The 23,510-nt window shown below is 37.6% G+C and overlaps 1 protein-coding gene across 1 annotated transcript in view; it reads right to left on the reverse strand.

Moving 5' to 3' along the window:
- Positions 1–23,510, reverse strand: part of DLG2 (discs large MAGUK scaffold protein 2) — a 1,015,643-nt gene that overhangs the window by 522,225 nt on the left and 469,908 nt on the right. The window contains 1 exon segment of the mRNA XM_040544402.1: positions 11,878–12,039. Coding sequence (XP_040400336.1) covers positions 11,878–12,039 — 162 coding nt within the window.

Below are 23,510 nucleotides of genomic sequence, written 5' to 3' on the forward strand. Positions count from 1 at the left end.
TACTATAACCTAAATTATCATCATCATCATTCAGATTGAATTAAGAGGCTTGGGAAGAATATGCATCTAGGGAGGAATCTCCAGACCAGTCTTGCTTAGATCATTACTGATAGCTATAATGAGAAGGGCAGTGGAAAATTTGCTTTGAAGCATTCAGGGGCCTGGAAGGACTGCACTAATAACCTGGTCAATAATCATGATACAGCAAAGATACAGTGAGCTGTGCTGTTCTACAGGGGGGCAACTCCAAGAAAGGTTGAATTTCATCTTCTCCCTCACCTCTCATTTTATTATCAGAGGAGATTCTCAAAAAGAATTTAAACGAGTTTCTGGCTTATGGTCCTTTGAAAATCAAAGGGAGCTGTATTAGGCTGAAAGCTACTTTTCCTAAAAGACATATAAAAGAACCCAGCTTTTCAAGATTATATATAAACATGATCATCATCCCTGGGTTTAGCACTGTTTGGGAAAATTTTGTACTTAATCTACCCACACAAGATCTTATTGAAGTCCTCAGAGAGTTCACCCACAGCTGGATCAGACCCTCAGCATTCGTATCTAGAGTAGTGAAGCAATACCAACAAACCCCAAATTTCAGTCACGCAAGTCCAACAAAATTCATTTGGAGGCTGCTATTTTTATCAAGGTTTCTCCCTCTGTAATGCCCAGTAGCAATGCAATGAACAAACTACTATATGGACTCAGCCTCCTTTTGAATATTAAATTACTGAAGTTCAGAAAAATTAATTAGTATCTCACCTACTTACTACCTTCCAGTGATGCCTCAGCTACTATTATGGTACTACTTTACAAGCAACTTCAGCTTAATTGAATATCTTAAGTAAAACCTGGGTTTCAATTCCTAGAATAATCCCCAATAAGATAGTTGTAACTGAGTTATAAACAAAAAGAAAAAAAAAGTGATAAGTACATGCTGTGATAGCAGATTTATAGCACACATTCTAGTTTATTCACCTCTGGTATTACCGTACTGTCAAAAGCTGTATGTTTAAGTAACACTGCAGATATACCAATGGGCATGAACAGTTAAAAGAAAGTGAAAGGAAGCTGTCAGCAAAACATCAGCTCCAAAAATTTTAAAATACCTGTTTGCTTGTTTAATAGTTTGTGCCTTTTTTCCCCAGACATATATACATTTAGCTACTGAATGGCAACCTCTATTCTCACAGTCCCTCACACTTGAGAATTTGTAAAATAAGTTTTCTTATAAAACCCTTGTATCAAACTCCAACAGCAGAGAGCTGGTCTTGCCCATCTCTTGCTCCTTTCCTTTTAGCTCTGGGTAAATAACACATTCTTTATATGGAAGCAAGAAACAAAAAAAAAAGAAAGGAGAATAAGAGGGTGATAGGGAAAAAAACAAAACAAAACAAAAAAACAACAATGGGATGAAGCCTGGATTTCATTTTGCTCAGGCTGCTTCTGTACCCCACTGCAAATTGACTCAGATTTCCCCCACTTATGAGATAATGACCTGCCATAGCAACTCAGCTGTTGAGTCATTCCAGTTCAGCAAGGAAGCATGAAAACAAAAGGTTCCGTGATAAAGCCGGTACAGGAAAAGTTACAGAATGCCAGAGATACACGTTCCTGGTGGCTCTACAGCCCAGCTGACCACACAGAGTTTTTAAGTCATTCTGGTAATGATACAAATGAATCTGTACTGGGAAATGTATCTACCCTGCTTCTCTGCAGCTACAGTGTCAGAAGGCTTTACCTGTGCAACTCTCCAAATGAAATGTAGCCCCAAAACACGGACACGTACAGTCCTCTTAAAGGTTAAGTGTGGAATTTCCCAGTAGGCATAGTGCTGAAGGAGAATACAGGAAGCAAATTAAGTTTTTCAAAGGAATCCCAACATTTCATTTTTAAAATAGTAATGACATGCTGATGCTGTAGCACTTGGCTCAATACCTTTTTTTTTTTTTTTTTTCCACTGAGTTTAGAAACATAAATATTGATGCATTGCTCTGCCTGGTTGATCTCTACCTTTGTCTACACATGCAGCTCCACTTCTTCAGTAGTATTTGAGGTGCAAGCATTTAGTAGTCCCTGTGGCCTAGTTTACACTCTGAAATAGAGACAGGATTAAAATTCACCAATCCTAGTGTCTGTCTGTATGAGGGCATAGGTCATTAGCATTTTCAGCAATGGTAACCTGTCTTGGCTAGTTCAACTGAGATTGCTTGAGCTAGTTTTTCCAGACTTTCTCTGGCATTACAGCTATTAGTACAGCACAAGCAATGCAGAAGCAGCCCTGTCTGCAATTTACTGTACTAATTCCTACTTTCTTTAACTAAATATCAACATCTCCAGGATACTGAAAAAGTAATACCTTTACAAAGCAGAAGTCAAATTATGAACATAATAATTAGGAAAATAGCCCAGTTTCAGCTGAAGACTCTAATTCAGTTCAGATCTGTTGCAAAATAGTATAGGAAGCCAACTGCCTAATGACTGCTAGAGAGGAAACAGCAGCAACTTGAATGTGAAATCAGATGCAAGTGTGGTCTTCAGAAGTTGGTTGATGTCATTAACACTCAGAGTGTTAAGTTCTTAACTTTGCGCTATTTTAGCTATTTCCCAGTAATTAATATAAGCCTTTATACTCACATGCTTTGTGCTATCACTAAAAATTCTATTTCTCTGCTTGGAATTTGCTCATCTATTTGATCAAAGACCCAATTTGTGACACAGACTTCAAAGTAGAAACTTCTTTATTTGTTGAAAACACCATTACTCTTTTCAGCCTTTCCAATGTCATGTTATCAATTGCAACCATTTTATTAGGTCAATTATCAGGTTTAATGAATTTTTGGCTCAGAAGCGTGCAGTTCAGCTGCTAAGGACTGATCAATGCAGCAGTCCACACGGATATTTACTGTAACTGTAAAAGAAGGAAGGCTTTGGGGAAAAAAAACAACAACTGTTCACATTTTCTTTGAGAACATGTTCATTTTCTGCATGATACTTTTTAACCTAATAAGCTAACTTCTAGCTATTATGTGTAAAAAGGACATGTTCTGTTCCCATTTGGAAGATAACAGATGCAATACAGAATGCTCAAGTCTGTTGGCTGAAAAAAAAAAAAAATAAAAATCAATTGCATCCGCCACTGCTCAGAGTTTCTGTAAGTCTCAACAGGATAAAAGCTGCCCTGAGTATTGCCATTTCAGCAGGCAACTGTGACCCACTAGATTTGATGACATTCAAGTGCATTTCATATTGCTTTTGCTTGAGGGGAGGGGGAAACACCTTCCAGCAGTAAAAGAAATCAACACAAACTGCTCATAAAGATCATGTATGACAATGGGGAGACAGGAAGAACCATAACTCCTATCCTCTCAAAGCAGTCAAAAAGCAAAATGATCAATAAAAATGCAATTGTCTTGAACAAGAAGGGCATCAATCGTTACATGTTAACAGCTACCTGGTAGAAACTTGTAATTCGTGGGTGGCTCGCAATATTAACAAAATCCATGTGTAGGTGTAGGAATGGTTATAACAAAAGTAGGGAATAAAGACCTAAAGGAGAAATACAGGAATGGATCCTGAATGCAATTCAGAGAAAAGTAGCATAACAAGAGAACAGTACACTGATTAAGCATGGAAAAAACAAATAATAGCATAGGAACAGAAAAGACAGCAAAAAGTACTATGGGAGATCAATTTAACAAACAGTGTAAATCTTAAAAAAGTCACCTGAGTCATCACGACTGCTGACTATTTTGTGACATTTCCCAAATTGTATCAGCTTCAGTAGCACTATTGTCATTAAGAAATTATTAGAAAGCAAGTGACATGATCTGCTGGAATAGATATGTTGCAGGGAATCACATGGCAAAAGTTTTTCCATTTGAAAAATCTGAGAAGCCTCAAATAGCTATTGATATCACCATGCTACACAATAATAACTCCAAAAGTTTTTATTTAAATTAGATTCTTGAAAATGGTTGGAAAATATTAGCCTATTCATGAAGCTGTTTTTTCATCTAAATGTCAGAAATCTGTTTTTTTTTGTTGTTGTTTGTTTGTTTTGTTTTTCCCCCACAGCTCTACACTCCACAAAACTTTATTACAAGATGAAATAAGAGCCACAAGAAACACCAGTTTAAAGAGGAAGCACTTGGAAACAAAGTATAAATTAGCTTGAGCACCTCTTAGGCTGCCAAGATATTCCTCCATAAGGTTTGAAGGTTTGACTAAATCAATTCTGTCTTCTTCATGCTGCAGTTGAGGACCCACCCAGAGCTTCTGGAGCTGAAATCTTCTGCTTTGTACAATTTTTTTTTTTTTAATCTGATGCTGAAAAAAGACAACATTTTTGATGTGTAACATCACTGGGTATATAAATGCATACAGCTTCTACTGAGTGAGTGAATTACAAGGGTATTCCTCAGTGAAAAATTATTACTGCAGTTTAATGCTTCATTTAAAATGTAGAGTATGTTCCCAAGCGTCAGTAGTAGCTGAAGTCTGACAGAAGGGCATTTCAGCTACCAAGTTCAGGGAAACAGCTGGTGTTAAAGCTGTCTGACATGTCTGAGAGAAATCCCTCCTCTTACAGTCTGACTAATAACATCAAGATGCTTTATTGCACTTCTCAGCAGCAGGTCATGAAACACTTTGGAAAGGTGGCAAACACTCTTACAGATACTTCACAAGCAAGTTGATATTTCTGTACTCATAGACTCCAAGAAAGGAACTAAGAGAACACACAAATCTTACATCTGTATGATCTAGTGGTGATTCCATGGATTTATTTGCAATATTTCATTTATTTAATTGGGGGGGGAGGGCAGGGGGCGAACAAAACAACAACCAACAACAACCAACAACATCTTTATATTAGCACATCTCTTCTCAATTTTTTTGATATTCTATGAGAATGTTATACAGGCAGTACATCAAGTGAAAAACAGCTCAGTGAATCACATAGAAGCAAAGAGTAACTAGTTCTATGCAAAATATTATAGAAAGACAAAGAAAAAAGCATTCCTGAAATCTCTCATTTTCTGTATTATAAGCGAGAGACTTGGCCAGAAATATTTGCAATATATCTGACCTTTTTCAAAACATAAGACTTAGGAATAAGACTATACTTAAGGAGAAATCCATTATCTGAACAGAATAAAAGTTATAACAGCTAATTAATACTAATGGATAAAGCTCCCAGCAGATCAAGAACAGAGAGTCTCCTGAAACTGCAATTCAGATTAACATTTGAAAAGACCTGCAATACCTAGGAGGCCTTTATAAAATAAACAGTGTACATAGCCTGAAAATATTTTCAAATTCCTTTGAAAATTCCTTTCTTTATTCTTCAGGCAAATCTAACAACATATAATGGGCTGGTAGATACTGTCAGAATTTTCTTTGCTTGTGTCCATCATGGGCCATCATTTATTTTGCCAAAAAATAAAGAATTACAAGGCCTGAGGTTTACCTTAAGTTGCTGAGATTTTTCCAATTAAATCACCCACAGACAGAGGCAATTTTATATGGTTCCTTTTAAATTCTGTCACAAGCTAGGAAGATAACAAGATACTGTCTACAGCAACATAAATCATGTGGGAAGTCATCAGTCAGAAATCCAAGGTAAAAAAATAAAAATAAAAATAAAGCACACAGAAGAGTGGACCTAGGTATGATTCCAGAAAACAAACTATTTTTCATTAGAATGGTAATATTTAAATTTTGCATCATTTTAGGACGTTCTTTACAATAAGACAAATATTGCAAATATGGAAGACATTTCTGGCCACATGAAATGAAGAAACAAAATATTCTTCAGAATATTAATTTATAAGCTGCTTATTTTGTTTTGAAAACAAGTGAAATAGAATAAAAATTCAGAGCTCTTTTTGCTACTCTTCTAAGAGCAAGAACAAGCATAAACACATTTGTGTTTTCCTTTTGTCTCTTCTTAATCTGGACGCATTTTTCTACAAAAAAACACAGATCACAGATACAGATCTATGATATATGCCTATCTGCCGTAACAATGAAAGATAAGAGAAAATCAGTACACAATTAAACATGTAACAAGTGTCGTATCTTAATGAAGCAACCTACTGAATATTCAGTGAAAATTCACTAACGGATACAGACTGCAGTATGGGGCTTGCCAATAACTGCATATTAAAAAGAAGAGGGGAAAGAACAAAACAACAACAAAAACCCACCACCACTACCACAAATGTTAGGAAGCTATCAGGGCAGAGATCAAAAGTATTATTATAAGACCATTGCTACTGGGCTGAGCCACCCTAGGGCTAAAAAAAATGCTTCATGCAGATTAGCTATACTTATGAAATGTAGCCAGTGTAAGCACGGGAAAGGATGCCAGATTAAATTTTAGATGGCTTGCTAATATATCTATGCACACATTAATATGTCCTCTATATAACCTCAATTAATTTTGCAAGTGCAACAGAAAACTTCAGACTTCTGTTCCTCACATATATCATCAGCTTCTCACAGTCCTTCATTACCCTTAGGAGCCTCTTAAATGCAGCATCCTTGATCAGGAACGAAAGCCTGTGCTATGACACAGCCTCAACTATTTGTCACACCTGAACAATCAAAATTTAAACAAATTCAGCTTTATCCTCTTCCCTACATGAACCTCACCTCTAACATAGTGTTCTTCCACAATAATTGGAACTAGGGATGTTCAGTATCTCTGGAAAATAAAAGGGGTTTCTTACACGATCCCCACAAAACCACGAGGAACTAGATTTACACAGAAGAATCAGGCATGGTGATGCTGAAAGGTGCAGCAAGCAGCTTTTCCTGTCTAAGTCTGGTTCCCTGGTAGTTAGAGGTATTTAAAGACTGAAGACTTCCAAGCAACTGTCCACTTAAAACAGCTAGACTGGCCTGTTGAGTGCATTTTCTAGTGTTGTTCTGAAGCTCTGTACAGCAACATCTTGACTTAGTCTACAGCTCAAGTGATCCTCTGCAATATCACTGTCTTGGACTTCATTATTTTCACTGTGTCTGTGACCAGTGCATGACTTTGTGTTTGATACAGAATTCAGTAGTGAAAGAAGCACTCCCTGAATTTTTCAAATTGAGAAATGGAGCTATGGCCTCTGAAATTATAGAATGTTTTGATCTTATTTTTCCAAATGTCTTCTGAACTCAATTTTATTGAAGTCAATGTAGATTCATGAAATAAATAGCTTTTACTTAATCTACATTTTCAGACTCAAAAAATTTATTCTTTATGGCAGTTTCCAGAAAGCTCTGGCTAAGACATTTTTCACAGATTAATTAATCATCTAGGATTATCCTTAGAGCCTCTTCCCCCTTCTTTGTTAATTTGTCAAAGAAGCACGGCAACCGCCATGCTAACATCTGACTCACACTTGCACAAGGCAGGCTTCAGAGATGAAGAAAGCTGTTTTATTTATTAAAGACAGCAAAGGGAACATGCCAAATTCAAGCAGACTCCACAGGAAGGACCCTCCTGCACTCAAGCAGATAAAAAGGATTATAGGAGTGAAAAGAACACTGTACACATCCACCATAAGATGGGAGTTGGGAGAGAACTTGTTTGGAGCAGAAACAATGATCAAGCAACACCAGCAACACCATCTTTTCCACACTATATACAGAGAGTCTCAAATAATTGGTAAGAGAGTGGCTTTTACCATCATCAAGGAAAAAGATGGAATGGAATCAATGCACTGTGGTGATAGGATAAGCAAATCTCATTCTTCCGAAAACCAATTTGCACAAGTGTCATTTCATGCATAAACTTAACTTTGGACACCTCTAAGTAAATGAATTGCTCACTTGCTCCGTGTGGAGGGGATTTTTCCTCTCTCCGTTCAAAAGTCACTCCATCATTTCTGACTTTCTATAAACTGGGAGCAACCCTGCTGAGCTGTAGGAGAGCACTCTGGAGCAGCAAGAGGAGGAGGAATAGCTAAGAGTACCTCCTTCCCTTCTACAAAGTAGGGCTGTCAAAGAGGAAGCAACTGAGGAGATGTCTGAACTTCCTTATTTAAAAATATCTTAGGCTAAGGTAATAGTAATTTACATGCTACTTCTTTTTGCACAACTACCATTGATGCTTACACTCACGCCTTGCTTTAAATTAGCAAATAGAAATAGTAGCTGGAATAGCTTGGCATTTAAAATAGGCAGGCAACCACGGAGATCCAAGCTCCTTATATGTATTTTTTACTCCTAGGCTTATCTAAAGGAAGGGGAATATATTTAAAACAACAAGAGATCTAACATCACAATAATAAGGTTAGAAGCCGGAGCTCTCGCTCATGTAATAAATAGTGATTAGCTCTATTCCTAGATGGAAGGGAAAGAGAAAAGTATTTCATTTAGAGACAAAAGTTGCATGTCTGAATTCCAGGTACAGCTGCGTTGTATTCAGATTTCCCGACATACCAGGTTTTCCGAAGGCACCTAGTTTCTAACAAAGCATTTTTACTGAATTAGCCTTTCTAAACCGTGTAAGAAAAAAATAGCTCTGCTGAAGCTTTAGAGCCTGATCAAAGGATTCTGAGCTAATCGCACCATCTAGTGTCAACGAGGGAAAATGCAAGACAACTATTTTAAACTATATTCTTACTATATTACACATTTCTTTCTTTAGTAGATTAATAAAATGCAATTTCCTCACCACCACAAATTGCAAAGAACATTTATCATCATAATATGTCAACTCTCTCTTCCAAAAAACATGTGAAATGTTAACATTTTCCCCAAATGTTAATACAGCTACGTAACCAAAAAGTTCCTTTTAAACTTCTGTATTTGACATTCAAAGTTGCTGAAGTGGTTGTAAATTTTATCCTCTCCATGTTAATAGGTAGATCAACCTTTAACAGAAGCTTGTAGCTTTCTAAAATTAAGCACTTTCAGCACTGAGTTGAGTGTATGGGAAATGTTACCCAACAGTAGTAAAACTTTATGTAAAAATTTGCAGTTATAGAAGTAAAAGTCATATTGAAAAGCGCCCTTTCCAGCACAACTGTTTCAGCACTACTGTGCCCTTTCTAGCACAACTGTTCTTACTTTTTATCTTCCAAAAGGAAGTAATCTGGCTAGTGTACGCTACAGTGTAGGGACTTGAAAGACAACAAATATATCAATAACAGAAACCCTATTCAGAAACATTCCCAAACAATATTTATCACAATCAGCACCTGAGTGTCTCAAAGAGAATTTCATAGTGGCTGACGATCAGATTTTGGATTATTCAGCACACAAAACAGCTGAGATGTTGTTAAAGAAAAACACTAGTAGTTTGGTATCTGACAAAACAAAGTCCTTCTGAAGTACCCAAAAGAGACTAGCTCCACTAGGATGATTCTGGACTACATAAAAGCACATAATCCAGAATATGAACCTACAGCCAAATTCTTTACCATTTTGTACACACAACTTGGAATCAAATTTAAGATGTATTTGTACTGTGCAGCATGTTACCATATCAGGCATTTTTATTGACATGTCTTCATAAAGATGGGCTGAATCTTTCTCTCCTGGGAGCTAGAAAGTCTTTCAGGAATCCCTGGGACATTGTATTTACAGGTATACACAGTGGTATAGATAGGCCCATATTTAAACTGCTGGCACATTTTTCCAACAAATCTTTTAAAAGCAGTATTTGGCATTTCTCTGGAAAGACATGCTATGGGTTGAGGGGCAGTATGCTCCAGATTTAGCCATTATTCAGTGCAGCCATGTTTGTGAAATACTGCTGAGAAGAAAATGTAATACTAAAGAACATCAGGGCACAGGATGGAAATTATGTAATTCAAAAAGACAACAACCTAGGGTTTTGGTGAGTTGGGAAAGACATTTCTCAAATAGGCAGAAATCATTGTGACAAAAGCTTCTGAAGGGGTATTTCCATCAACTCCCAGAAACAAAAGTGACTCCAAAGTAGACATTTCAGATAGACAGTGAGCCACAATGTCATGAGCTCTAGCAGAAGGTTTACTCCAGCCTCCTGAGCTGATTCTCTAGCAAAAGGTAAAAGACAGGTCAAAGACTGCATGAGAAAGAAAGCAGAAACCCCACAGCCATCTAAAGAGATAAATTACTAAATCTAGAGTAAGTGGCAGGCACAAGACACTACAGCCACAGTGAACCTGAGGGAAAGATGTAAAAAGAACAGAGTCAAAGTCTGAAATCCTCAGGCTCTGGGAATCCTCAGGCTGTCTTGCAGGAGATACTGTTTTCCAAAAGGAAATACTGCATAGCTCCTCTCCTCCCTCCTCTTCAGGAAACAGCTACAGAAAACAACTTTCTGCTATCATAGGAGCACGTTAGACTGGGAGCTCTTTTAAGGCAACTGCAGATGTCTGAGGATACCCTTCATCTCACAACAATAAGCTTTTTATCATTGTTGCTACATTATCAGCTTGGATCATGCATACTTGGATGCTTGAAGGTCTCTATCTGTAAAACCAAATATTATCCATTTTTTACTTTCATGAATAAGAAGCACCACCATGATCCTAATATTCAAAGAGCCCAAAGGATCAGGGATGTTTTCCTTCCAGGCAAGAAATCGTTTTGTCTTTGGTTGTTCCCTGAGATTACACTGAGGCCACAGGGAGGTAATCCCTTCCAAACAACTAAACTAATCTATTTCTGCATAAGAAGATGTATCACAGCTTGCTACTGGTGGTTTCTGCAATAGAAGTTGGATAGACAATGTGTAAATCTGCTAAAACATGAAAAAGCAAACTACTTACAAACTACACACAGAAACAACAGGAACAGCAAAGATTACTTCATGTGGCTGTTCTAAGAAAGCTTGATGATCACCAACTGAATTCACATCAGTCTTTAATAATAAACATTTCCTCTCACTTGTAACCACACTGTAGTCACTTCACTACGCAAATGATCCACATTTCATAACTTTTGGGTACCAGAAACAGCAAAGCCCATTTGCCTTGTTTGCTGCTTGGTTAAATACCTGAACAAAATCCATTTCCCAGAATGTCACCACCTCTTGTAAAACTACTCTCCTTTTCTTAACCCCCCTTTTATTACCCCTCCAGAAGAAAACAAGTAATACAAAAACTATCACACTCCTTTCATTAAAGAAGCTTTAGGAACATCTTCAAACTGTTGCAGTCTTATTTAAGAGCAAATTTTCAGAAATGGAATTCCTTTTGGTTAATATATGGGCTCACCATTAAGACCAACATTCTTCCTCAGCCAAATTTATCAGAGGACACCATACACAGACACTCACACAATCTGTATTCTATAGATTTACCTTAGTTAACAGAGATGTCTCTACATCACCCTGAATCACAACCAAACCCACAGAAAACATAAAGTGCTTGAGTCGTAAAGATCTGAATAGTGGCAAATGAGCTCCCTTTTCATGCCATATCTTATGACTTTGATGTAGCTATCAGAGAGATGTGAAAAACAGTATTCCATCCAGATATTACATTTACAGTATTTTTTTTTTCATTTTATGAGGACAATCAGGAAGGGAAGTCTGCCATTCCAAAAAATCACATTGATATTGAGACCCAGAACTTGCATTATTCTTTCTTGGTGTACAGATGAAAGAAAAAAAAAAAAAAAAAGCGCTCATTTCCAGGAATGATTTTCCCTCAAGCAAAAATCTCACTCAAGGCAAAAAGCTCACATCTCAACACAAGCTTTGCCAACTAAACCATCACCAGTTGCAATACAGACCAGACTGAAAAACCTGACATGGGACAATCAATCTGTACCGATACTTGCAAAATGCAACTTGTTTGTTTGCACAACAAAGTAAGTTTCTCAAGTCTTCATGACATACATTTTCTTATGGTGGAGGACCAAAGCCACAGTAAATACCAATCCTACCTTCAAAGGAGAAATGTGCGACTGTAAGACATATCCGTGGACATTCTCTATTTGAGACAAGTTCTTCTCTGACACGTGAACAAGCTCTGGGCCTCTCACTTCATGGGTTAATCGAGGCAAGGTATGATCATGTGGAACATCCTCATCTTGATAGCGGTATTTCTAGGGGAAAAAAAAAAAAAAAAGGATTAAAAGGAAGAACAAATATGCTTTAAGGAAGCAATGCTCATGTATTAATGCAAATATTGTATATCAGATAAACTATTTGGATTTCCTACTCTGTTTCTGTTCTAGAAAGAATACCTCATTCTGTTTTTAACGCTTCTTCAAAAAGAGAAAGTGTGGCATTATCATGCTGATACACAAAACTTTTGCCTTCAGATAGACAGCTGAGAAGATGTATTGGCAAGTGATAATACTGAAAACAAAGTTGTCGATCTGCTGAGCTGTTGTGCCAGCTCACGTTTCACACCTTCACATTAACAATTGCACTTATGTAGCTTTTTCTCTGTAAAATATTTGAGCCATTCTCCATTCACCACAGCGTACTGTAATGCTAGAGAGCACACATGCACCTCCACAGAGCTATGGACAGGGCAAAACTTACTCTGCAGTAAAACATTTTCCCCTTATCTTACAGGCCAAGTGCAGTGCGAGGTATTTTAACTTCCTGCCCTGCGGAGCAGTAACATAAAAAACAGAGGAAGTAAGCAGCTTGTCCAATATCAAAAACAAAACTCGTACAAGAAGCAATGTAATTCTAACCCTAAAAAATAAATTAAGTGACCAGACCTCTAGGTGCCCAGTCACAGAGACACTGACCCCTAACTGAACGGGCTCAGCCATGTCCTGAGGTGGGTCTGTGTGGAACTGGCTGTGTCCAGCCCAGGCAGCCCTGGCCTCTCCTCACAGAGCCTGGCCAGCACTTTGTCTTCTACACCCAGTGCACATACACACAGCACGTTTTGAGGGAGAAGACTACAGAATGGCTAATGTGAGGGGTATGATTTCACATTACACATGGTGCTGGTGGAGGACGTGGTGACAGTACAGCAGGGAACACGAGGAGGAGAGCAGAATACAGATTAGATTGGGAATAATAAATCTTTGGCACAGAGAGAGGGGTGTTTAGTGCTATTCCACATGTTTTCAGCTGAAAGATGCATGCTAAATATTGAATGAACAGAATCAAAGACTAAAGGAAAGACAAAATCTAGGTCTTATTTGAATAGCCAAAACAAACACACAGAGGACTCTCAAGTTCAGGTATGCTCAGAAGGACTTTACAAAGCAGACTTCAATGCTGCTCCTGCCACTCTCTTTGAGCACCAGGCCCAGGGGTGTTGTTTCATTTACTCAGTCTTCCAAAGGAAACTGTCCTGATTTATTCTTGCCTTCACTCTGATACATGGAAATGGTTCTGCATTTGCCAACTATTTTCCAAATGCCTGTGTGAAATGAATTATTCTCTTTTTCCTCTCTGGGATATGCTTGCAACCCTTCACATATTCACTTTTCTGATAACATAATTAATGAATCTATGAAATGACTGGTACCAGACAAGTAGTATTAGGGCAAGAAGCCATCAGCCTAACAGACAATACTCCGACCAATGTCACATTAAATGCTTGGCACGCAAATCACTTCAGCCCCAAGCAATCAATTATTTTTTGAATCCAGTGAGTACTCTTTCAAAAGACATGACTACTCATAGACACCCTCTCCAAAGTGAATCATTTGTAAAACATGATTTTGAGAAATAACTGCAGAATACCAGAGTCATCTTTCTGTGAAATTATAAAAATGAAAGTTTCCAGTGACCTCTTTCAAAAGAGACAGGACAGCAATGTCTCAAGCCATAAGGAGATTTAGCTGTATCATTCATGCAGTTTTACAGCACAAAAAGCAGGGTGAGGTGGTGTTAAAGAGGGAACATCTCTTCACATGCATCGGTAAGCCCTTTCGCCATCACCACACTTCAGTGTAGCCATTGCATAACTGAGAGCCAAGGCCTACAGCAAATTGGCTGACGACAAGCCCCGTGCTCCCAAAAAGCATAACACTTCTGTGTAGACTTTCCAGTGAAAATCTATATTTTCTAATTAAATATGTATATCTGATAATTATACTCTCCCATAACAAATTAGATAATATCGCTGTCCATATGCCATAAACTGGGAAACTTACAAAACAGATTTCCACTTTTCCATCCTTATCCCCCCCCCCCCCCGCCCCGAGCCCAGCATTCTTATTACTCACAAAGTATGAGCCTAGAGCATTTCTAGGTCAATCCTGTTATGTGTTTGCCTCATGTTCTTAGTACCAAACTCATTGATTTTCATATATCTCTCCTCCCACATCATCTCCTCACTGAAATGCTTTCAGCTGTGAACCAAAGCAGCTTGACACAGCAAAAAGCTAGAGGTAAGGAAAGTTTCTGAGAACAGAAGGCTGAAAATACCAAATCGGAATTGAGACTCTCCTGCAGGAATGCTATATTTGTCTTCATCTTTCTGTCCTGGTGGAGTCCTGCAAATGTCTTTGAAATTACCCAGTTCCCTAGAAAACAGTATTTTCTCTAAAGGTTAATACAAATTTCTGGAGGGAAAAGCCTGATCGCACGGAAATGCTACTCTTCATTTGACAAAAGAACAGGTGGATGTCTTATGATAATTAAATTACAAATCAGTGCCTGCTGCTGACAGGGTATTGTACGCTGCCAACTAGCATCAGATATTTAAAATCCTCTGTAATTACTTATAATGGGGGAGTGGAGTGTGCTGCTGTGAATTTTTAATACGAACGTGCTTTTTTATAAGAGATCGTTCTCTCTACAATGTGAGATTATTACAGCATCACTGCTCCTCACATTGTACTGTCTAAAGGAGCATTTCTAAGGCTGTGTTTGCCAAGCAGTTGTCAGCTAAACAGGATGGAAGATGCAAATCTAGCAGAGGGTAATGGTCAAAAGCCTTAAATTTGAACAAAGCTAACTCTTAAGAAAAAGAAAAAAAAAATGTGGGAAGTCATGCTTAGTAACAAATCACAATAGCCAGACCAAAGCACTTGAATGGAAATAAAGCTGTTTTTACAACCTACCCTTCACAGACTCATGAATGAAGATGGTTGGGAATATATTGTTCATTTCAGGGCCAAAAAGAATTGGCTTTTACAAAAGTCCTCAGTACTTTTTGCAGCGATCATGATTTTGCTTTGCAGAAAATGCAAACCAAACGCTTCATTTTCGATCAACTCAATTTGATCCATGTCCTAAAGTGAACGTGATCCTGCTGGAGTTGCCACTCAAGGGCACATATTCCTGTTCTCTGCATGGCTGGACCACACTTAAAAACATCACACATTACTTCTGCTAGCAGTAGAAGGACTGCAAACGTGGGGAGCAGAGTGTGTTATAGGAGTCGCAGGCCTCTACAACATCCTGTGAAATAAGAGCAGCCAGTCAATGCTGGTCTAGAGTGGCTCTTGACCTAAAGAAAGGCAACCTGACATATGTAAGACACAAAGATGAATGAATCAAGGTAAAAATGTGATGTGCTTTTTCACTCAGCTGAAGCTTTATTGTAGATACAGTTGATATTCAGTATACTAAATTCCTTCATTTTTATGTACAGGCAAAAGTTAAAAACAATGGCATAGAATTTGGTCCATTTAGACAAAAATTTAATCTGTGAAGTCTCATTAAAAAATATCAGTACCACCTTGTCTTGCTTTTGTTTGAGAATGTTCAGTGGTCTTCAATGTGTTGAATTTTACTGGCACTGCTTTTCAGAGGCAGCAAATTTCAATGTCATACAGATGAGTATCTTGAGAAAACAAACTTTACAATTTGCACACACAAGTCCTTGGGCATTCATCCAGTCATGAGTAGAAATAATGTTACTCATCCAACTGATTGCAAATGAGCAACACAGCTTGAATTCTGAATATTTGCAATCAATCTATAGAGTAAAAAGAGAAAAAAAATACTCTTCTCATTATATAAAATGGAAGAAATCACAATCTGCTTGCCAAGACTGTGGAAGTAGATTAAGAAGCCTAAATCATTGAATAATTATACTTATTGTGAATGACTTGCTCTTTTGCCTATCAAGTAGATTTCTAACAAGCTTGTCACTGTATCACAGCAATACCTTTCATCCAAGAAGCCCAAAGAGCTTTACAAGTGGTAGTCAAGTCTGATAACATCCTGTTGGAAAAAAGTATGTGCATCATCTAAAGGTGGGTAAAATTAGGCACAGAAAAACAACTTTCTCAAGGTCACAAAAAGAGTCATTTAGGCAATGGTAGAACTCAGATTTTTCTATTCTGCTCTTCTAAGCTTAATGCAACTATAGGGATATTAATAGGTGTAATGAATAATAATAATACAGTTGTAGTAGGTTGTCTCATGCCAATTTAATTTCCTTTTAGTGTTTTCCCCTCACCGAAGGTTCCAGGAGACAGCAGACTTTCTAAGGTCAGGAATTAGGTTTTCTCTGCGTCAATGTAATAGCTAGCAGTGCTTTGTGCTGTTTATACTGTGTTATCTCTCAGAAGCCAATAGTGATTTTTAGAGGACAAGAGGTTTCCTGTAAGAACCAAATTATTTCACAGAAGGGACGCTATCAGCACTGAATACTGAGAACTTGCATGGTTTTTCTACTCAGTACAGAAAGAAGTTCCCTTCTTTTCAGGAGGGAAAAATAAATCAACAAATAAAAGCAAATACATGATTTCTTGTCTCAGTTTACTGTAATAAACAAGTATTTGCCCATTATAGGTAATGTTCATTAAATATATATATATATATATGAGTACAATGCAGTGTACTGAATGTTTTACAACATTATCCTTATCTGTTTTCGAATCTCTAAATATTTGTGTTTTGGTTTGGTTTGTCTTGTTTCACTATGAAGAAGAAATTAAATGGATGTTAGCCAAAGCACCTCATTCTTGTTAGCTGGACGTAGTTGCACCTTTCGCTCACAAGATGGCACAATAACCATCGAGTTAAAGCATGTTCTCACATCCAATGATAAAGTACTGCAGGAAAAAATAAGGAGCTATGCAATGTCAAAAAACTTCAGATAAGTTTCTATTGTGAACTGACCTGGTACAATATTAGGAAAAAAACAAGACTGAAATCTTTTATAGTAAGTACATATAAACAGGTTATAATCATACACAAATCTGGCAGCTAGAGAAAAATGTAATAATTCATATAAGCATCAAAAATTAAAAGCAACTCGGAACCTGTTGGTTTTTGAAGGCTTTAGCATGAACAAAAACACTATGTATTGACAAGATTGAGACTAGCCCAGAATGCTGCATTCCTCAAGGAATTCTAAATCCTAATTAAAACCGCCTGCATGCAAATCTGTACCATGAGGTATTCAGCTCCATATGCTGCATCGCATTTTGGACCTGTTAACAGCATCAGTTTAGCCCTCTGGAGGTTGCTAGTTGCTATCCAATAATTTAAAATAGATTTTTAACTTGAAGCACCAGTATAAAAAAAGACACTCTTAGAGGGTGGCTTTGGTAGTATTAAATGATGAATGTGGCTGCAGACTATAAAATCCAGTAACTGTTAAAAATAAAAAATAAAAATAAAAATAGATAAACAATCAGTATTTGATGGACTAAGTGAAGCAAAGGAAAGACGTGGGTGAAACCATACAGTTTTTCAGCATCCGGCTGTAGCCACTTCTCCATCCTTTTGTCCTGCAATAACTTCACTTGCATACCCCTTTCTACAGTTTTCAACTCTTCCCCACAAAATATTCATTTTCTGATACGTCCATGTTCCCACAACCACTACAAAAAATCCTCATGCCTCATTAGCTTCCTCCTCCGTGCCTCCTTTCTCCCTGCAGTTTCCTCTGCAGCCCCTCATGTGCTCCCATCCCATTCCCTGATCTCCCCCATCTCTGCTGCTTCAGTCCCCCAGCGTGGAAGCACTGAGCCTCACAAGTTCTTCTTTTCCTCACCTGAAGCACAGCTTCTGGCATAGGGCAGCCATGCTGAGATTACTACTGAGCAATTGGAGTAATGGCAAACGCTATGTCTCAGTTTCCCAGCCAACAAGCTCGTGGTGGGAATGCAGCACAGCAAAATACCCTGGTTTTATATCAGAAGATTACAAAGTAATCATGTAATAAATAAATAAGACTATTACCCAAAATGAATGATACAGGGAAACAAACAAACAAAAAATATGCAACAGATAGCTTGCCCTTATTTTCTGTACCAAAAATACAGATTTTAGTTTAGTCCAGCTTTGCCCAGCACATGGCACAACAAACCCTTTGTGTTTTGCAGCTGAAGCCTTCACACCTGGGTGCCCTACTTAGTTAAATTTGTACAAAACATAAGACTCCTCTTCCTAGCACACACTGCTGGTGACTGCTTCACAGTTATCCAGCTGTAGTGAAAAAAAATGCAAGTGATTTGTTTTGCACATATCTGTGTAGTTATTTAAAGCTATAGCTATGCATTTAAATTACATAATTTCTCAGTGCTCTTCTGAGTCTCTGTCAATAGGGTAACACCTACTGAATTACTCTGGACAGTAACCAAGATTGTTCCTTAACTCCACCTCCTGCATGCATTTTCCTTGTGCAGCCCTGCTACTCCATTCTGCTCGCTTGCTTGTGCTGTCAGCCTGATTAAGGCCCTTTTACAGCTTTGTTTGAATTACGCACTTGGTGAGCTACTGGCCTCACAAATAGGTTCATCAGCATTAGTGGAGGAGGTAATGCTGGAGTAAGGATGAAAAGTCAAGGAGGAGTGGGATAATTTATTGAGATAGTTTTAGTGGTAAGAAAAAGATACATCAAAGTATCACCCCTGAGTCCTCTTCTTTCTTTTGTTGGATACATACATACCACAACATGCTAAAGGGATTAAAAAAAAAGCCAAGGGATCTATCTATAGTGTGTAATGGCAAATCCAAGGAAGGCTGAATTTGAGATTTTCCCCGGAAAAAGGAGGAATAGAAAAATCATCACAACAGGGATGGGGCAAATGGGGATGAATACTGAATCTCAGTTAGTAAAAACAGAAAAAAAAATGGAGAATTCCAGCATCTGCACTGCTGTGGTGCTCAAGCATACCAGTGAAACCCCTGGGGAAAGCATTTTTCTCATCTCCCTCCAGGGCTAGTTTGCACAGCGATAGCTGCTCTCAACAATTACTCCTGAGGAGGAAGAAGCCTGTGGCTCTGCAGGTGGTGGCCTTTGTGTAGACTTGCATCCAGAGCTGCTGAGAGTTATTTTAAAATTTGACTCCTTTTCTGCTCACACATTCTTATCTCCCAGACTTCTTGAGTGTAGGTGTCCCCACTGATACTTCTGCTATTTTCTGCAGTCCCAGGTCTCAATGAAATCTAGGAGGAAAACTAGACTCTGCTTTTCATAAATTATGGCTCACTTCATAGGTTAAAATAAAGACAAAGCTTCAGAGTAAAATACTTAGTCAAGGAAGTATGATTTCTTCATAAAACCTATCACATTTACTGTGCAGACAGGACACATTAAGTCCTTTGGGAATTAATTATGCATCAAGGGACACAGAATTGTGCATCTGCTGGATTCCAGTATCATTTCTTACACATATCAGAAAATTCTGGACCAAGGCTATATAAGGAAAAAGGATGCTCTCGGGCTAAAGCAGACAAATGCTATTTTAGACAACTCTTTCTATTCATGCTTTTTGCCACAGAAGTCTCGTGTAATGCTAGGCAATTCACATAAACCAAACTTTCCCCAGGTGTGGAAATGAGATATCCTCACTTTGAAAAGTCTTGGTAGACACAGATGGCCATTTTTTGCAGAAGTGCTGAGCATCAGCAGTTTCAGCTGAAATCAGGGAGAGCTGGGGTTTGGAAAGAAAAATTGCTATATAATCCTGTGTGCTCCAATAAGTCAGGTATCAGCTGATATTGGCCACCTAAAACTTAAACTTCTAGTGTAAGCAGGACAGACAGGCTCCCTCACTAATAACTGGAACATCAGAATATTGTATGTATATTTTCCAAAGACTACTTTCAAAGACTCTCCCCTTATTCTAACCTGGACTGAAAACAGTTTAGGATTTAGGCTTTCTAAATGAGATGAATTTCATTCTTGATGTTGCAAGCTGGGCACAGGAACTAGTGGACTCATTTTATCTCAGTGGTGTTGTCTAAGGAGTTAAAATTCTAGTCACAATGGGATATTGAGAAAATAAATTCATTAATGTTTATGAGCTACTAGGATACTATGGTCAGGCTCAGTATAAGAGGAAAATCAATGAGAAAATTAATAATTCTGTAAACAGAGCACAGTTTGAACTGTATGCATTAAATAATGCATGGAGACATATGTTGACTGTGAAATACCATATAAAGTACCCCTCCACCTCACTGAGTGAAGCAGAGGGCCTGCAAAAACAAAAATATCTGCGTAATTAAAAATGTATTTGAGTTATATTATACTACTACATTACAATATATGGCCATAAAGGGCCTGAAATAAAATTGCTTAGACCATCTTAGTTCTTGCATTTCCTAAATCTGAGTGCTTAACTTTATAACCCTGCCATCCCTTAACTGTTCTTTGAACACCATGTATATGCACATAAAAAAAAATCATAAACATTAATAGCATTCCTGCTTCTTATACTATGAAGTAGGTATGAAGGTAAGTACTGAATTTTTCAGTGTTTGTGGAAAACTGGCTCTTCTTAAATAAAAATACAAATGTTCTGTGTACATAAACTGAAAAATAATCTCCCCGTTGTTGTTCTGATGAAGTCAGATTATTATCTCTGAAGACAAAATTATTTTGTAACAAAACAATCTTTGTGCTCAAAAAGTTATTAAAAATTTGAAATATTTAAATTTCCTACTGTTTTAACCAATCCACTCTCTTGAAGGCTTTTCATTCAGAATAACAAAAATATGGATTTAATAAATTTTAGCTAAGTATTTAAAAGGCCAGCAAATCATGCTTGTGTCAGGTGAATTTGCATGTGTTTGACACCCATAAGAGTCAAGAGCAACTCTAAAGCAGGGCACTTACTGAAAAATCAGCTTTGGACCTTTGTATCTGAATCCTTCTACAGACTTTTGGTACAGAATAATTGTGGCAAAATGATCTACACCTTCAGATACTTTAATAAAGCCCTGGTTAAGAAGCAAGCCAGCAAAGTAGCTGTTACCATAACCAGAATACAGAGGAACATGAAGCCTGTGTGTGATCTGGGGAATATTTGCTTTACTGAGCAACACCAAAATCAGTATTTCCATTTTTCTAACTCTCCACAATCACTCTAGATCCCAGTCATGAGATTTAAGCAGTTTATGGTCCCAGGGGAATCTCATTTAGCTCACTGATCAGATGGCAATACATCAGGGTAAAATGACTCCCAGGTCAGGAGCTGGGCAGGAAGAGTTTATCCCATTAAACTGCACTACCTGCAGATACACTGAGTTTAGTGTAATGGAAAATGTCCTGGACCTAAGTCCTTTGAGGCCGCAGAGGAAATGAATGTGAGTCCACCCCTCCTTTAGCTATATCTTATCTGCAATGAAAAGGAGGGAACAGCCTATCACCATTTCTAATAATTCTATTTAAAATGAACTAATAATGATATTTCAGCTTTTCTGAAGGGCCAAGCAATTCTACTAGCACAGCCTTCCTTAGTTTGTTGAGTCCCACAGGGCTTTCATCAAACCAAGGCAATGAGTTGGTCGTGATGGGTACAATGGAAGGTAGCTGTAAAAACTGCAGGAAAAAATAAATAAATAATAAATAAAAAAGGGTATATGCACAGATTTCAGGGACCTTTAGAGGAAGTCTGTCTGTGGAAGTGCTTTTAGACCTAGGCACATACTGTTTGCCTATGTTTGATTTGGACAGGTAAGTATTTTTCACATTTGAACTTAAATGTGAAAATCAGCTAGTAATTGCTTTGCTGGGTGGAGACAATGATTTTCTTCTGGGGTTGTTATTTTGGAGTCTGATTCCATGTTCTTGTTGAAAGAATAGGCACACTTTTATTTTTAAGAGATCTGGAGCATTCAAGTTTTAAATAAGCCAACTGGGCTTTCAGTCTCTGAAAACATAAGCTGAGGTCCATGCTTAAATGATCAGACACTTGTGCTTTTTATCATGTTATAGTATATATCTGACAGGGTTAGTGATACCTTTACAGCTCAAAAATGCTATAAAAATTCAAATTCACGTTATGTGGCATAGAAGACTCTTCGGGTACCAGGCAGTGATTCAGACGGAAACCAGTCCACTGAATTTTGTTGAAAATCAGTATTTGATATTTCTTAGCCTGGACACATCAAACTTTTTGGCTTTTTAAAGTTATTGCCTGATTGTGTCTCTTTTGTGTCTGCCTATCTTAGTACTGAATTCCGTGTTATTTTGCTCCTTTCTTCTGGATGAGTTTTTGGTAGTTTTTATAGTTGCAGAAAGCAGACGCAGAAAGCAGAAGACAGAAAGGAAGGCTGAATGCTTTAGAAGTTAACAAAGTTATCTCTGAAGCCAAAACAAATTTATTCCTTGCAGGCTGACCGTACCAATGTTCAAAGCTATCCTTCTTTGCAATAACACTAACTTAATTAAAAGGTTAATTCCTTACTGCATTCACTGAGAATTCCTATTTGAAAAAGTCTAGATATTGTAACATTTTTTTTTTTTAAGATTTCTTTATATTTTCATCTGAAGGAAGTAAATATCTTGTATAAAATATCATAAGTAAAGAAAATCTAAATTCCTTTGATCTTAATGACTAGCTTTCAGGAAGGCTGCTGCATAAATGACTGTCAGCTGAATAACAATGTCATGGTACATTTTCTGTTGTTCTTAATTATTAGAAAATGAGGACAAAGCAAAACCCATCCTGGTTAAAATTAGATTCAGCCCAGATCATGAGGCAATCATGAGGCACTGTTAGCTTTGAAATGAAAGACGTTATTATAAAATAATACCCAAAACAAAACTCACAGACAATCCCAAGCAAATAGCTTGGTCTAGACACAGCAGTTTTATTATTAGGCAGAGAAGGGTTTTTTAAGCCCTGGCCCAACAAATGAATTGATTGATTATATACATAAATATTTTATAGAGCTTTGTACAAGCAGTGGGCCAAATCTTGAGATCTACAAATTCCATGGGGAATATGGCCTATTTAGAGATATTTGATTTTTAATTTTTCATCCTTTTTAGTACTTGACTAAGTGCTAGATGGATAGCCAAGGATATATACATTTTCTCTGTACATTTTCTGATGCAATGTAAACTCCATAAAATAAAGGTACTTTTATAAAATTCACATCTTTTTCTCTGCATAAACCGTGTCTCTTGCAAGAGCAGGCGAGTCACTCTCAGTTTTCTGTCAATCCTCTGCTACTCAACTGATAATACGAACAAGGAAAACAATTTATTGAGACTGGGGCTGTGATTTTCTGCTGAGGAAAAGAAATGCTCCCGGGGAACCAAACTGAAAGCTGCAGCTCATTTTTATCTTGACAATGAGAAAGCAAGCATGACTTTAACTTGTTGTTGACCTTTGTTGCAGTTGGATCACTGATCTAAAAGTCAGTGGCTATATATATAACATTATTCACATCCAACTAT

Source organism: Cygnus olor, chromosome 1 (assembly GCF_009769625.2).
Source record: "Cygnus olor isolate bCygOlo1 chromosome 1, bCygOlo1.pri.v2, whole genome shotgun sequence".
Classification (NCBI taxonomy): Eukaryota; Metazoa; Chordata; class Aves; order Anseriformes; family Anatidae; genus Cygnus; species Cygnus olor.